Below are 18,024 nucleotides of genomic sequence, written 5' to 3' on the forward strand. Positions count from 1 at the left end.
TGAATAAGAAAGTTATCTTCTCTTGAGAGACAGCATTTTCTTGGTTGCTATAGTTTAGTCCCTGCCACAGATAAGAGACAGATGGTCACATTTTTCAGGATACACAAATAGCATAAAATGTAAAATAATTAAAAGATAAATAATAGCTATTTCAGAGCCCCCTGGGACTACAGATCCAGACAGATCTTTGGGAAGAATCTTGGGAGGAATGTAAAAAGACTGTTCCCGGCAGAATGGGAAAAACTCAGGCAGACAAATTTTAGCCCTAACTTTTTCAAATGTCCAAATGATGACTTTTAAAATCTTAATGCCCAGCTGACATTTACTTGGCACCTAGTTTCCAGAGTCTGGCTATAGTAATGTGTTCCCAAGTGTGATCTTCAAGTAAACAGCCCATTAGGAGGTCCTTTCACTGGCCCCAAATGTCAGAGCATTTCAAAATAGATCAATTTTGTGTGTGTGTGTGTGTGTGTGTGTGCGCGTGCGTGCGCGCACTTTGCCTTACAAAATTGAATTCACATTTTAAAAACTTTTTGAAAAACTTGCATTCCTGCAGTTACCCAGCCAACATGTATTGAACACCTGCCATGTGTCAGGTGGAGAGCTAGACACCACGGAATCAATGAGAGAGGAGACCAGGCTCCTACCCTGAAAGGGAACAAGGTTTAGTCAGGGAGAGGAGGTGGTAATTATGCAACAGTGGGGTAATGGGTTGATAATGACGTGTGGGAATACCGAAGAGGGACACCCACCTCGAGAAGGAGATCAGATAGTGATATGCTTAGTCCTGAGCTCCACTAGATCACTTTGCTGTCAACAGCAGATGTGTTTCTCCTAGCATCTTCTTACCCAGGAGCTGTCAACTTTGACACATGAGCAACAACCCTTGCAGAGTGAGCACCCAAGAACCCCTGTTGGCTGCCAGCTTAGGCAGTCTCAGCCTTGCTGGAAGGGCTGCTATCTCATCTCAGCTTCCCAAGAAGCAAATCATCTGTTCCAAGTGTGTTTCTCCCCAGATGGGCCAAGGTCCAGGGATGACTTTTGAGGGGAGGACACTCTCTAACATTTCTGGGAAGTCAATTACCAGCCCATGCTTTATCTTTTTCTCTTTTTATAAGGACACAGCCTCTTTGGATTGATGTCCCACCCTTAGGACCTCACTTAATCTTTATTACCTCCCTGTGGGCCCTATTTCCAAATACAGTCATTGGGCTTCCACATGTGAATTCTATGGGGACATAATTCAGTCCCAAACAGTGCTCCATAAATATTTGTTGGATGTATCAGTTAGTGAATGGCAAAATCTTTGTTGATTTAACTCATGAATTAGTGATTTTTGGTGTTCAGTTGGAAGGAAGGGAGAAGGTACTTGAACAAAGTGGGAAACTCTTCTGTGGCCCCTTGGAACACCCCTGAATCCAAAGGGATCTTAAACTTACAGGTCTGTGTCTCTCCTGTCTTACTTGCTGGAGGCCAGTTTGTTTGTGTAAGGAATTAATGAGGACACAGGTGTATGTTTCATCCCACATGGATCAGTTAACTTCATTCTGAGAAGGGCTCTTCCGTAGCCACAGCCTGCAGCTGTTAGGTTTTAGGAGCTAGACATGGTCAATTTAGACTAGTCCAGACAGACACAAACAAATGCAGGAAGCCATAGAAGAACATACCCAGAATTCCAGCGCTGAATTGCCACTAACATTAAACAAACAACAAACAAAACACATGCGACACACAGAATATATATACATATGTTCAGTACAATGAAAATCTCAATTCTAAAAATTGAAAGATTTGGGTTTATTCCAGTCTCATAGCCTTTTTAAGTTAATCTTTAAATTGTGTAGCACAGTAAGTCTTCTCACTTAACATCGATGATAGGTTCTTGGAAACTGCAACTTGAAGCGAAATGACATATATAGAAACCAATTTCACCACAGGCTAATTGACATAAACAAGAGTTAAGTTCCTATGGCATATTTCTGGTCACAAAAATATCACCCAACTTCTAAATAAAGACCAGAAACACTTCTGACATTAAACATTGAAATAAATGTGAGTTACGCATACAATTAAGAAAGATGAATGAGAACACTATTACTCAATTTTTGGTGAATCAGTGAGTGAGGGTGGTCTTAGTGGGTGGTGGGTTGCATCATGGAATAAATATCTGCAAAGTGGAGATTGTCGGAGCACCTGACCACCACACAGTTCAAAACAAACAAGAACAAATGAGGCAGGCTCCCTGTCCTGTGTTGTTTATTGTGCACCTGTACAATTATTGTGGATGTCACTAAGTTTTATTTGGCAATCATTTGTCTTCATTCATTAATTCATTCATTTTCCCACCCGCTTATTCCAGTTGAGGGTGGCAGGTGGCTGGAGCCTGTCCCGGCAGCTCAGGGGGCAAGGCAAGCACCAGGCCTGGACAGGCCACCGTCCCATCGCAGGGTGACTCAGACACACACCCACTCACTCAGACTGAGACCACATAGACACGACAGTTCACCTCACGGGCACAGCTTTGGGATGTGGGAGGAAACCAGAGTATGGAAAAACCCACAGAGACATGAGAAGAACATGCAGATTCCACACGGACAGTGGCCCTGGCCAGGAATTGCTTTTTTTCTCATCAACCATTACAATGAAACGTTGAACGAAGTGAATTATTCAAAGATCTATCGTATATGTTAGAGGAAATTTTAAGACTAAAAAAGAAGAAATCACCCATAAAATTGCTCTACATTTTAATGGATTTGTTTTCAAGCTTTCCTTTTGCACACTTGAGTTACATTTCTAGAACTTTTCCATAGATACATATGCATTTCCCACATTTACATATAGTATTTATAAAATAATTTCAAGGTCTGTAATACTCCATCCAGAGGCTATGTACTTATATACAAACAGCAGGTAGCTGATGTATCTCCCTGATTTCAATCTGGAAAAAGTATCCTTTTGTTACCGGCACACACACTAACTAGGTAGTGAAAAGACACTTTGCTTTATCTCAGAGTTTACATACTGTACTGTATGTCTCATTAAACCAATATGGGTATATTCAAAAGAACACGTAATTCAACATGTCTGCTATTCCTCAGATGGCAAATCAACTTGGCCTTTAATATAAATATTAGATAATTTACATTCTCAACACGTTAGTTGAAAAATCAATTTTTCCTCTTCCCTTTTCTTTTTAATCAATGAGAATTTCGTGATGAGATGGATAACGAAGAACACCAATAGTCCTCCCTCCAAACACTTTCGTTGCTACTTCCCATGACACACTGGGCTTCCCCATCAAGGTCTCCCTGTGTGTGGTATTGGTCAGCCTGGGCTCTCTCATGGCTTGTTATGCTCTGTTAGTAATGTCATTCCTCGTATCCTGAGCTACCAAATGTGGATTTTCTAATACATTTTACTTTTCCAGTTTTTATTGGCTTCAATTTTATAGTCTCTCTGGAAAAAAAAAAAAATTGGCAGGAATTTCACCAAAAGACGACATGCTCCATGAGAGTGGTACATCTTTTTCTCACTTTGCTTCTGTCACTGCAATATATTTATGCTGGGCCCGGCTTGTGACAGAGTTGATGTGCTCTGGGGATGCAAAGTGAGAAAAAGGCCAATTTGTACTGAATGCTGACTGTGATGTACTAAATACTGAACTAAATGCTCTATATTTTATTATAGTTAATCCTAATTTTATGGTGTAAGAATTATATTTTTAAAATAAGAAAACTAAGTGTAGGGGTAGGGAATGGAAATAATACCCATTGAGTACAAACCGTATGCTAGTTTCTGTGCTAGGTAGAGTACATAGATTATTTAATCTTCACAACACTACCTTGTGAGGCAGTGATTCTTAAAAAAATTTAACAAATGGCAGATAGAATGGGGTTCTATTGTAGCTTTCTTATGCCTCCCAAACCTTATCAGTTTAACATGCAACCTGCCAGCTGTGCCCAACTCATAAGATTTTATGATTTTTTAGATTTTCAATCTTTTAAGATTTTCAAAAGGAAGAGCTGGATATACTTCTTAAAGCAGCTAAAACTTAAACACCTTTAAGTATAAAAACACTTTGGAGTAACTAAGAAGATAGTGTATACATTCTTACTTCCTATCGATACCTTTTCTTAATGCATTTTTGCCTGACCCTGAATCCCTTTAAAATCTATATTAGGCTTTAGAGAAATGTTTTTAATTTTATTTTTTTAGCCTCACTCGATTTTGAATCCTCTAGCAGCTTCTCAGTCACTCTTGCTCACTGCTCATTCCAAAACGCCCTTCTCCCTCCAAACAATCGGGCTCCATCTCTACCGGCTAAATCCCGGTGTCTGGGCACCCACACCAGCAGCCATTTCCCTTCACACTGTTCTAGGATCTCCTTTCAATGAGACTCATAGAACTGCCATATCCTTAATGAATCTCCCAACCGAAGGCTTTTCAACTAACGTTTTCTTTGAGTTGGCGTTACAAACCGCCCCTCTCGCCTAATTCCAACTTTGTAGTAAAAGAAAGCTCCTCAGAGTTATTTATACAAGCTTGTTGCTAGCAATTCAACAGGCTACACTGTGCTTTATTCCGCTGATAATTTTGTTCTACACTATTTAGGTTTACAAGAGAAAATAAGCTTTTGGATTTCTTTTGTGCAATTTTTAACCTAGAGGTAACAAGCCCTTTGCCTAAGAAAATAACTCTCCCATCCCCCGTGTGGCTAGACACATGGCATTTCTCTAGCAAATGGTGAAGTGTTGCTTTCTGTATTAAAAGATAAGGCTGAAAATGCGGATCCCTGGAGAGAATTAACATTTACTAAACTATACTTACACTATGCTGCAAATGGTTGTTATGAGAGTCTCTCTTTAAAGGAAGTTGAGATATGAAAGAGTAAGAGAGAGCATGAGAGATCCAAGTGTTTAAAGTGTTTCAAAAAAATAATAAAATAAAAATAAAATAAAAAAGTGAGAAGTAGCACCCAGCACCTGCTCAGAAGGTAGCGCTCAGAGCACTTTGATTATTCACCGTTTAAGTCTGGCTGTTCAGAAAATATTTATCGTGGAAGTCACATTTTATGTTGAGCGAAGGTTCTAAAGTCAGTATGAAAAGCTTCCATGGTAAACATTTCTCTTGAAAATCTCTTAAATCTCTCAAAAAATGCAATTCCCTACCATTTCTCAAGAAGTCCTACTTTGCCAATTCTCTCTTGAGCTTTATCAGAAACACCTTTTGCTGTTTCTTCAGTTGAGTTCCAAGTTGTTTGCTTGCATTTGGGGGTTCTATGCATGAAAAAATGCACACCCGGAAGTACATTCAGTGCAGCCGGATGCTCCAAACTACAAGAGACACAGGGGCACTAAGTGCCCCAGAAACAATAGATTTCACGTGCCCATCTCATGCTTAGGCTGGGACATATATATGCTTAGGAATGGAATGGTGGAGAGGATTTCACACAGTATTAAAATTCTTTTTCTCTCTCGCATGTCTTTATTTCTTTTTCTTTTTGGCTGAGTGAGTAGAGTTGAATTTGCACAAGTTAAAGTTATTGTTCAAGTCCTTTGCATATTCATCCAGAGGCACAGCTCTCCAGGGCTGTTTCAACCTCACACTACCATTGGAGAGGGGATGGCAGGAAAGGTAGGAAACCCTGCCAAAGAGAAGGGTTTAGTGGACCCCTTTGATTCCAGATCAGAAAAAAAAATGAGAGCAAATCACCAATTTGGGGCTTTTACAAGGTGATATTCCAGGTGGATAAACTAGTTTCCATTTTGCTGAAATCTCTCTCTCTCTGTCTCTCTCTCTCTAGGCTGGTCCATTCAGGTCCAGGAAAGGGTTCACCCCAGGCTGGTGTGGATCTGTCCTTTGCAACACGAACTGGTACCAGACAAGGGATTGAAACACATCTCTTCAGGGCAGAGACCAGCAGGGACCTCTCCCATTGGACAAGGAGCGTAGTTCAGGGTTGCCACAATGCTGCTGAACTCATTACCGAAATCACCACCGGTGAGTACTGCTGGCAATGGGCTACCAATGGCACACTATTATGTGAAGGACACAACCTCTGTTCCACCCCAGCCTCAAAGTGGTTTCCATTACTGGTCTCTTGGGGTACTTAAAATTCCAGAGCTAAATTTAAATTCTTCTACGTTAAGGCGGTGTGTGCCCTACTAAAACGGAACCTAAGGTTTTGATTATGAAAAACCTTAACTAATCTTCCATCAAGAAAAGTTGGTAACTTGAATATTCAATTATCATTTTCTTACCTTTAACCCCTGGGTGGCTTCCTGGAGAAATGAATTTTGAGGTATGAACTACTAGAGTTTTGATTACAAACAACAGAAACTGATTCTGAGTAATTTATCACAAAATAAAAACATTGGAAATATATGAGGCAGCTCACAGAATTGATCCGAAGACTGGAGACCCAGGCTGTGAAAAAGAGCAGGAACCAAAGGCATCTAGGTGGGGGTAAGTGGGGCTAAGCGGAAAGCCCTGCGAAGAGTGACCAGCGCCCCTGCCCTGGTGTGAACGGAGGGGCAGGGGCAGGATGGAAGGAGCACGGAATGAGCCCAGGACATGTTCACATGGAGCTCTTGGAAAGGACAAGCTGGTAGTAGCAATGGGAGATGTGTGTAGAAGGAAGAACCCTTCTATACTACACTACGTATTGAGCACCTGCTGTATGCCAGCCATTTTATGTAATGTCTCTTGGTGTGGTTCATATTGTGAAAAACAACCCTTTTGTGGGTCCTGAAATCAATTAATTGAGGCAAGCCCAACATTTTTAAAATGCAATAAAATGGAATAGAGAAATTAGTGTAAAGGTTGTTTTATTATTTTGTAGAACTTCTGATTCAGATGTGTGTGTGCATGTATACAGGTGCATGTGTCCAGGTGACAATATGTTGCCTTTCTCATCTAATCCTTATGATTACCTTGTCAACCAGACAGATCAGGAAGCAAATTCTTAAGAAAGGGGAAGTAACTTGCCCAGGGTCAGACAACTAATAAATGGCAGAATTTACTTTAATTCTCAGTTGTGTCCCTCTGAAGTCCATTCTTTGTCCACTAGAGTATCTATAGACACATGGAACTTCCCACTGTTATGCCGGTGATCCAACAAACAGTAATTCTGTTCAGTCTGTTGTGATAAATACTTGTCATGCTACTCTCCAAAATAGATCGATCGATAGATAGACATCAGTACACACATATAAAAATATATATCAAGAGATACAGATAATTTAAAATTTTTAATTGGACAATGGTAAAATAAAAGACAGGAAAAGTAATATAAAACCTAAGGTAACATTAATAACTAAATGCGTGCCATAAAATCTTGTGTAGTTGCTAAGGTGGACTCTGAATTTAACCCAGCGTTTTCCATCAGTCAGCTCAATATACAGTTAACAGTATCTATACTATAATGCTGTTGTTCCTGATCCTGAGATCTCAGACCAATTATTTCTGTTCTGAGATCTAAGACCAGCCTCTCCCAGGTCTCCTGTGGACACTGATAAAGGGGGTGTCATGTGACACAGTAGCTAGTGCCCTCAACAACAGCTTTCCGGTAAACCTAACTTTGACTTTCTTCATGTTGCTTCTTATAATAGTCACTGTTCACCTGTCTTATCATGCTGTCTTGCCTGTTCTTTCATTTCTCTCGGTCTCTGAGGAAGGTGATAGTCACATAACCTTGACTATAGTGGAGGCTTTAGAGTCGCGTGGGCGTGGATTCTAATTCCAGTTCTGCTTCTTCCTTAATCACTTACTTGACCTCTTAGTTTCTTCATCTATAAAAAGGGGAAGGTAATAGTACCTATCTCACAGGTGTAACAGGAGCAATAGTATATTACCTACTCCTAGGGTTGCTGTCAGTAAGTACTATTATTAATTGTTATTCTTATAATTATTACCTCCAGACCTGTGCTGGCCAGTATGCTAGCCTCTGATCATGTGTCTATTTATGTTAATTAAAATTTAATAAGTTCCTCCGTCTCACTAGCCACATTTCAAGTGCTCAATAGCCGCGTGTGTCTGGCTGCTAGGGTGAACAGTGCAAATCTAGAACATTTTGATCATGGCCGAAATTTGCTCTAGAGAAACAGAATTTCCCGCAAGACATTTTAGGAACAGTGCTTCTAAATTTTAGCTGCATCAAAAACAATGACAACAATTTTTTTTTTTTTTTTACCTTCAAAAGCCTCCAATTGCAACCCGCTGCCCCCACCCCCTAAGATTCAGATTCAGCAGTTCTAGGATGAGGATTGAGAATTTGCAGCTGACAAGATTCCAGGTGGTTCTGATGCTTCTGGCCCGCGGACCACTCTTTGCATAGTACAACACTAGGGTGCAACCTCCTCAGACACCCAGGTGTGTTCTAAGAGATGTGATATACATTAATATGTAGTAGGGTTTCTCCAAACTTCCCCTACTCGTGCAAACATAAAAAATCAGATGTTTTGTAAAATTTTTGCCACAGCATAGCCAAGATAATCAGTGCCTTTTGGTAATTATCTTAAACTAATTCTTGCCCCCTATTGTTTTTCCCATCATTGTTGAAAACCTTTTGGGGTGTCCCTGAAGCTTTTATTTATTTATTTATTTTTAAATTTTTTTGTCTTTTTTATTTCAGCATATTATGGGGGTACAAATGTTTAGGTTACTTTTATTTTTGATGCTTACTCTGTATGGCAAGAAAAACTGGAGTTTTGAACTTGAGAGTTGGAAAAGGCCTAAGCCACCTGTATGCCAGATTTAATAAAGTTATCTGTGTAACACCAGAGAAGTTGAGACTCCATGCAACAATTTTGGGAGTGTTCTAGGAAATAATGAAGATGCCCAAAGGGGTTTGGCTTAGTTTATATTCCATAAATTTTGTAAAATCCTTCTTTCTCAATAAGTTGAACTCTGCTCTGACAGGAGGACGATGAGGCTGTTGATAGACTAGCTGAAGAAGAAGAGCAAAGAATTTTGTGAACTGAGCTAGCTGGGTGGTGGTAGAGAAGCAATTATGGAAATGACCAAAGGTACAGCCCAGTTACAAATTGAAAGATGCCTGCAGAGAGTTAGGGAAAGGGGCTTATGTTTTAATCAGAGTTTCAATTAACTTGACAATGTGTCTAGTTTATCCTGTATAGGTTGAGAATATCTTCAGATAACTGGTTCCATTATATATAGGCCACCAATACCATTTGAGAACAACTGGAATGAAAAGTAATCACAGTCAGTTAATTTGGAATATCTGATGGCATAGCTTTAAAGCCATGCCGTCAGATATTCTGAATTCTAGAACAGGTGGGAAGAAAAAAACATGGTTAAGTTGCACATATTTTGCAGGTGGTAGAAGTGAAGATTATCAAAAAAGACGAGTTAAGATGGGGAGCATCTACCTCTCTGCCACTGTCCTTGGTCATCCTTGAACGGGAGGAAGGGGCAGAGAGCAGGGCCCAGGGGCTCCACCCAGAAAGACGCACAGACCTATTAGAGAGCACACTTTTGAAAGAGATCAGCCCTAGTTACAAGCTGAAATGTGTCTGTTGTATGTCAGGGGAACGGGTATATGTTAATCAGAGCTTCAATGAAAAGCCACCTCATTCTGTGAGGAATAGAGATCCTTATTTCTGCCCACCCTGCTGTCATTGTTCATGAAGGAGGAAAGCTGAGAGACTCCGTGCCAAGCCCCCTCCCCACATGCCATCACATCCTGAGTGCCAGAGCATAAGGAGATGCAAGGGACAGAGTGAAAAGAGCTTCAATTTTGAAAGCTGAATGACCCGAGTAGTGACATGTTCACCTCTCTGAGCTTTGCTTTTTTCAACTCAAATATTGGACTGAGTTCCTGATTCAAAAGTTTGGGGTTTATAAAGCTGAGCAGAGCTGGTGATGGTACAGAGCAAGTTCTCAGTCAATGATGCCCTCTCTCTTATCCTAACCCCTACTCCCACCAAAGACAATGTCCTGGTTTCCCAGAGATCTTTTAGATGTAGATAAAACCTGAGCCGACTTACTTGCCAGCATCTGAAACATAGTGTTTTGTGAGGGAAAAAAAATCCAATCTGATGCTTAATAACCTTTTTTCAGAACTCTTTGATCAAGGGTTTTAAACATTCACGAGTGTTCCTAAATAGGAACAGGGACGCTGGTGGCGGTCCCCCCGCCCAGCCCATAAGCTTGAAGAACCAGTCTTTTCCTAAACACAGTGAGAACCCCAGATAAAAGCTGGCACCTGACCTGTTGGAGAGATTTTTGTTTTGTTCCTCTGGATCAGAGGACACCATGTGGATGCCACCCCTGAGGTTCCCGGATGCCACACTGGGCCAGGGGGAGGAAACAGCATTCTTTGTGGAAGATTCTACATCTGAGATGTGTCTGCAACAGCGGCTTTGCCAGGAGCCCAGATCATCAGGCAAATTAAAAGAGCATCCCTTTCAATTTCTAAAAAGACCTTTGTTAGACTTTTTTTAAGTTAAAAATTAGATTATTTTTAAACTACTCACTCCTGACTTTTTAAGTATGCTAATATTTGTTAAGTTTGATAACATAATGGTGGTATGCTGGCTTCTTTCATCATGTTGTAGACATGACATCGCGCGCGCGTGTGTGTGTGTGTGTGTGTGTGTGTGTATGATAGTGATTCAGAGGAGGCTTTATTTATTTGAATCAAATGTCCTTTTTGTCTGGCTTGAGTCAAGGCCCCTCTGGCCATCGGAAGGCAAGTGCTCCTGTAGACCTAGGTGCTGTCAGACGGCCAGATAAGGGCTAGAGCCCAGAAAACATTCAGTAGATCACAGCAAAAGGAATGTCTTTCAGTTCATTTCCCTTGGTTCTATGGGGCTAGTGAAATGACAATATCAAAATCAATCCAAGGAGAATATTTTTATGACAAATTGCCTTTTTTTTTTTTTTTTTTTTTGCTTTAGTAAGAAATTTGTGGTTGGTTCCTGGGCCCGAGGAGACTTGAAGTCTGAAGTAACTGGGAACATGGATTGATTTCCATGGTTCTTACTTGTCCCTCTCCCCCCTCCCTCTCTCTCCCTCAGCTTGCACCTATAAAAACCAGGAGTGCCGTTTGACCATACATTACGAGAATGGATTTTCCATTACCACTGAACCACAGGAGGGTGCCTTTCCCAAGACAATCCTACAGTCTCCTTATGAAAAGCTCAAAATGTCTTCAGATGATGGAATCAGGATGCTGTATTTAGATTTTGGAGGCAAAGATGGAGAGATCGTAAGTGCACTTTTCTTTAGATGGAGTGATTTCATCTCTTTCATTACGCAACATAATGCTGCCTTACGTTTATTCAGCATTTGACTGTTAACAAAGGACTCGCAAGCCCGTGTTTTATTTGATCCTTGAAAAACAGTGATTGGATTCAATTATTTCAAAGTTCTTTCCTTTGGTCTCATTTTCCATTAGAAGGCTACATAAATATTTGAATCAAAGGAAAGAATCCTTTACAAAGTTAGCATTAAATTCTTATCAAATAGAAGCTCACCAGCTTAAAAAATGTACCATGCATTTTAAAAAAGTTATCAAGCATCTAATAAAACCTGAGCATTATGCTAAATGTTAGGGATACAGGAAGGTAAAATACACAGTCCCTCCCATCAGGGAGGTCTCTGAGGAGCAGAGAGGACAGAAAGCAGAGACAGGAGGGGCCAGATGACAGGCAGAGTAGCGGGAGCAGCAGGAAAATAGAAAGAACCTGGTTAACTCCACCTGAGTGGAGAGAGGGCCAGACAAGGGCACAGAAGTGTGGGGCTAATGTCAAATAATATCAAATCAAATTAGCAAAAGTATCAGTTAAGGTAACATTTATACTTCTCATCTCAATGCAGATAGTCCATGTGTTTAAATTCCTGATTTCCTGTGATCACTGCTGCCTGCCATAATGAAGAAGTGTATTATTAACACTTCACTTCCACAGGAGGGTGAGAATTGCACTTTCTTACGCTCTCTAGCAAGTGTCATTCTTGGCACTGCTCAGGAAGACATAGCATCTCATTTAAGCTGTCGAGTCTACAACTTCTAAAAGGACCTTGATTTTATGATAACGCGTCTCTGTTTAAGTCTTCCCAAGCCACCGGGTTAGTCAACAATTATTTGTTGACTGTCAGACAGGAAGAATCCAGGAACACACCTAACAGTGTAAGAATCTTTTATTTCAAAATTGCAGTTCCACTGTTCTAGATGATGCCGCCCTTCCTGCCCCAACACAGTACCAGATGTCTTGCGATGAATACTGCGAGCAGTCCTGATGAAGACCATCCCCTGTGGCTGACATTTGATGTGCATTCCTTTTCTGAGAACTATTTCCAGCCATCCGTTTTTCTAACTTTTAAAATGGACTTATAGAATTTTATCGAATTTTTGTTTGTTTATGTTTCAATCAGTACATTCAAGCTGAAGCACCTGTTTGGAAATAAAGCAGTGATGTGAAAGTCCATTTTACTAAGAATACTTCTAGTTTGGCTGCAGCTCTATCAATCACACAACTGTGTACGTTTTCCTAAAGGTGACTACTCTCTAGCAAAGTGGGAAAGAACAAGAATCAGTCTCCTGCTTTATCCTTGGCTTTAAAATTCAAGGCTATTTTTGCCTGTGAGGAAAATCACTGAGGTCTAAATTTCAGCCTTTCTGCCTGTAATTATGGTCTGACTTGGAAGATTTAGGATGAACTGATTTTTTACTGCTAATACATTTAGTTGACAAGCTCACATTCAGACACAGCCGCCCAGTGTCTGGTTAAGTAACCCCAGGAGGTGGGCAAGGCCTTTCCTATGTGGGGAAGGGAGCAGAGATGAGTCATAGGACATACAATAAACTGGGAGTCAAGCCCTGGGTTCTCTTTCCAAGTCTGCAACTAACTCGCCAGTTGTCGTAGGAAAGTCCTTTTATTTCTCTCGATCTGAGTCTCCCCATCCATAAAATAAAGGGACTGAAGTAGGTCATCTTTGATGTTCCTTCTGTGCTGGTGACATAGAATGTTGTGGTTAAGCCCTGGCTCTGGCATCAGACTTGTGTTTGAATCCCTACTTTCTATTTACTGTAAGATCTACGGTTTCAGAAAGTTTTATAATTTCTCCAAATCCTAGTTTCCCCACATAAAAAGTGTAGATAATAGCAATAACTACCTCATAGGGATTTTGCGAGAGAGAACTATTGCAGAAAATATTTAGCACAGTACCTTAACTTTGGTAGACATTGTATGCTCAGGTTGTTCTTATTTCCGAACAATGTCATCATCAGAACAAAATTGGGGAGAGCAGAAGAGAATTGAGAACAATGCCCCCCATTTTCCTAAATTAGGTCAGGTGACAAAATTCAACTTTTGAATTTTAGGCCTCTTCTGCCCTGTGTGCTGTGTTCTGTAGGAACACGCGGAGAAAGACGGGACTTTAGGCAGTGCCTTCCCAGAGATGTGACATAAGTGCTTACAATGAGTCCAGAGCAGAGGACGATGAGGACACAACTGCTTAGCGTGGGTTCTGTATTTAACAGCATACGAGGAATTTTCACATACACTATCTCTTTTAATACTCCAGTCTGTGAGTCAGTAGGACTGAGAAGAATTTTAAGTCACTGGTCCAAGATCTTACATCTAAAAAGTGTCAGAACCAGGACTCAAACCTAACCTTCAGATATGAAATTTGGTACTGCTTCATGCTGTACCAAACCCAACATCAATAAATATCACTCCTGTGGCACCAAAAATAAATGGTTTAGGTAGACAGTCAAGAAGGGCAACATCAATGTTTATGGTGTTGGCATATCTACATTTCATAGAACCTATTTTGGAAAAAGACATATAAGATGTAAGGAATAAATTAAAAGAGTTATTCTTTTATCTCACTGAGGGGCAATGATTTTCAAACATAATTGCTCCAGTTAACACTTAAAAAAAAGAAGTGTGTATAGATTCATTTGATGTGTAAATCACTGTTATGCATCAAGCATAAATTTAAAATCTCTCATGCACTTTTTTTTTTTTTTAATTTCAGCAACTGGACCTTCATTCCTGCCCCAAGCCAATTGTTTTCATCATTCATTCCTTCCTGTCAGCTAAGATTACAAGACTGGGCTTGGTGGCCTGAAGAGAGGGGCGACTTGCCTTTGAGAAAAGGAGGGCTGCGATGCCACCAGAGTATGTGACGTCGGACACCATCTATAGTGAGCAGCGCCCCAGATGTAGCATGCGACAGTCAGCTTTAGATCTCAGGAGTTATGTGTAACTGTCCCAGACTTCTCTGTCAGTTTCAGCAACTAACTACAAGGGGGGTATCCTAAGAAAGCACCCTGAGGAATATCAGAATAAGGATTTTTAGAACAGTACAAGGTTAAAGAGGTGAAGGCGATTGGAAATACACAGCATAGCTTTTAAATAATGACAACCAAGGACATGACCATTAAAACAGCATGTGCAGATCTTAATCATACCAGTTTCCAGGGAACTGGTTCACCCAGGTAAGCAAGGGCTGAATAGATGAGAAATGGACATTGTCACCTCTTCCCCCAGCCTCCTACTCCCAGTAACAATGATCTCTTGTTTCATTGTGATTTATTTTCTGATTCCAGTTGAGTTGACTTTCACTGGTAGGAAAAGAAAAATACTTCAAATAGAAACCAACCTTTCCTTTAAGTATGAAGTGGTTGTTACTTTTTTGTTAAATGAATTATCTTTCAGTGGTGTAGAATGATTCCCCCAAGTATTCTCATTAGCATATGCTGAGCAAGAATTAAATAAAGCATCAGATACTGGTCTGAGCTGTAAGCTAGTGGAATCTGAGCCAAAGTTGAGTGTTTAAATTGATAAGCTTTGCTAAGGAGTTGTATGCACAAAAGATGATTGCTTCTGGGACTACACTCACGTCAAGGTCTGCTGTCTTATAGCCAAGATTGATAGCTTTGTTTATAGAGGGCAAATTATGGGTATTATTTTTAGAAAAGATTGTCATCTGATTCACATATATAAAACTTACATGATGGGGGTTAACTAATTATCCCTATTTCATGGTTTTAAGTGGCAATACTGAGCAGTTTATTGACCCTTGTTTCTGCCTGTGTTTGTATGCACACATTTTCACACAAGTAATAGAACAGCCTAGTTTAATTCTGGATAATGCTGGGTTTTACATATAGGCCTAGTATTTTAATCAAATCTGCTGATAATATCTGCAGCTCTCTCAAAATTCCAGGGAAATAATTTAATGACCTGATATTTTTCTACAAGAATATTTTCAGACAACATATAGCACGTTGCTGATTTAATGCTTCTACTTTTATCTTTCAAAACTAATTCACTAAAAATAACACCTATTATTTGCAGTCACTTTTGTCAAAACTTGAAAATTAGCTCTAGAATTTCTGTAAGCATTTCTAGCACTTATTTTTTTCCTCTGTAGTTTACATAGACAGACTTTCTGTGTTAGACCTGTGTATTTTTTAAGAATCTTATTTTTAGCAAATACCCATGCAAAGAGCTTTAAAAAGTGAAACTGTTTTAAAGGAACGTGACTTTGCTCACTCGGACATAGTGTTTACTGAGTTGCAAAGTTTTATTTTAAATCAGCATTTCCCCAAAGTATGAATCATATGACACTAGTTCCATGAGACATTGATGACGTGGTGTTTTGGAGGGTGGGGATAGGGGTTTGGTAACAAACTTTGTTTAATACTGAGTTTAAAAAATGTTAGACAGATTTTATGATTGCCAGCCTCCTCAAAGACTTTAACCTGGTGAGCCATTCGTGGGGAATGGCTTACCCTTACCTACAGAACTCCTTTCTAATGGAACATCTTGTAAAGCTAGTGCTTTTTAAGCAAATGCCTTAGAAAACACAGCTTTAGGATATTGATTTTGGTTTGTTTGTTTCCTATTATCAAACACTGAAGAGTAAAGTCCCAGCTTGAATACTGTAGGAAAGCTTTGATGCATTTGTAAATTATATTGCACTCTTTCACTATATATTTTCAAAAATCACTGGAATGTTGTTATACAAAAGAATTATACTTGTGTATTGTAAATAACATGTTAAAATACATATATTAATGCTAATAGTTTAATTCAACAATATGTAATCTAAGGTGCTCGGTACTACATGAAGTATGAGTCAATTACTCATAAATAAGTTGCAAAAATCCTATTATATATTTATAGACAAAATGATCATAATTACAAATATTTCTTCATCACTTAAGTTTTGGACTGATTAATACTTGTGTGGGGGATCAATAGAAACTACATTCTCTACATTTATAAAAATTTAATTTAAATATTTATATTTCAGGAAAAATATATTTGAATAAAATTAATGCATTTTCTGAAGTAAATTAAAATGTGTTATTAGCAAGAAATAGTAAATTTTACTAAGAGAATTGTGTATATGAATCGTTTTTTTTCCCTCCAAGTTAAAAGTATGTCATAATAGAGTGGCTCTGTCTGATGAATCCATTTCAAATACTCATTTTTTTTCTCATTTTGAATTCAACAAGTTACAATGGCTTTATACTGTAGATTTGAATCTTGTCTTGATGTGTGTTAGGGTGTATGACACAAACCTGCAAGTCCAGATCATGCCTGGGTATAGTCAATGAATCAACTGAGTCATTTGGGGGCATTTGTTTTTGTCCATTGAGCTCTGTGCTCAAACCCATGAATTACTAAACCTACAGTGTTTGTCCCTAAGTGAAAACCAAGACAAGTGAACAATGTTTTAATCTGTACTTTATGGGAAGCTGCCTATTTGTCAGTAGATGTGGTTGAGTCCTTTGGTATGGTGACAACTTTTTAAACCATCTCTTAGGGATTAGGAGGCCATCTCTTAAGACCAATAGGGATGTAGATATCAATTTTTCTCTGACTTAAACTAAGTAGGGGAAACAAAACTATAAACCTATTACAAACTACCCAGGCAGAGGCATTTAATTAATTCTATCAATTGGTAGAATTAAAATCCTGAAAACACATGCCCCTTTGTGCAAAAGCTTGTTGACCTTGCTTGGTTAAAGCAAGAAGAGTGGTCTTAATGGTTACAAGGATTCTCCTAAAATTAACGGGCAGGGTTTCTGGCCCGTTTTACAAATGAAAGATATTCCATCTTGAGGGGACTGGAATAGGCTGGGATAGGGGGATAATTTTTGGATGTACCTTGAGGTTTTTAAAAATGTGCCTATGTTTATAGCACCATGAATATCATGTAAAAATTACATATGAATTAAATAAATATTCACCTGTGATTTCCAGTGCAGAAGTTTATATTATATTCCACATATATAATATGGTGGACTGGATGGTGGCTTCATGAGAGGCCCACAGGAGTGTGAAGACAAGTCTTGCTATTCTCTTCCACCAAGGGTGGGCTTGGAAGGGTTGCTGGGTAAATGGGATGCCACCAGCAACATTTTTGTGTGTGCACTTTTTTTCCCTGAATTCATTTAAAATATTCATGTTTGTTCCCATTGCACCAAACTTTAAACTTTAAAAAACTCGATAAAATATTAGCATTGTTCTCAAATTATTAAATTGAATATAGTTTCTGGACAGGTCTTCACCTAGGCCTTAGGGCGCTCATTTTTAACTAAGTTTTCATGGGATATGACCTGTACACTAAGTTCCAAACACTCGAATTCTCTGTTGTATTAGAATTTGGTTTGTGTTTACATTGCTCATAAAAAATGTAACAGGTAGGGTTTTGAACTCTTTTTACTAGTTGAAACTTTAGTATTACTGAGATTAGATTTAGAACTATAGAATCTCGGTTTTGAAGGTCATCAAGCTCATTTTTGCTATGCTTTATTTATGATTTCAGCAGAACTACCTTAGTATATTAGGATATATGATTTGCTAGTAATAGTGCAACATGGTTTATACATATAAAAATGAAATAAAATTTTTTAAAGTTTAGACCACCTAAAGTCATCCCACACACACACCACGGCCCAGGTACTACATCTTTAGAATATTGGTTTTGTATAATATTCCACTAAACTCAGGAATCTCTTCTAGAACATCACTTGAAGTT

The 18,024-nt window shown here is 39.2% G+C and overlaps 1 protein-coding gene across 1 annotated transcript in view; it reads left to right on the forward strand.

The window, feature by feature from the left end:
* The window catches only part of SNTB1 (syntrophin beta 1), a 239,189-nt gene extending 222,963 nt beyond the window's left edge, over window positions 1-16,226 (forward strand). The window contains exons 5-7 of the mRNA XM_069465430.1: window positions 5,804-6,000; window positions 11,040-11,230; window positions 14,005-16,226. Of these exons, the coding sequence (XP_069321531.1) occupies window positions 5,804-6,000; window positions 11,040-11,230; window positions 14,005-14,097 (481 nt within the window). The 3' untranslated portion in view covers window positions 14,098-16,226. The remainder of the gene's footprint in view (window positions 1-5,803; window positions 6,001-11,039; window positions 11,231-14,004) is intronic.
* Window positions 16,227-18,024: the final 1,798 nt, after the last annotated feature.

This window comes from Eulemur rufifrons, chromosome 3, assembly GCF_041146395.1.
Source record: "Eulemur rufifrons isolate Redbay chromosome 3, OSU_ERuf_1, whole genome shotgun sequence".
Lineage (NCBI taxonomy): Eukaryota > Metazoa > Chordata > Mammalia > Primates > Lemuridae > Eulemur > Eulemur rufifrons.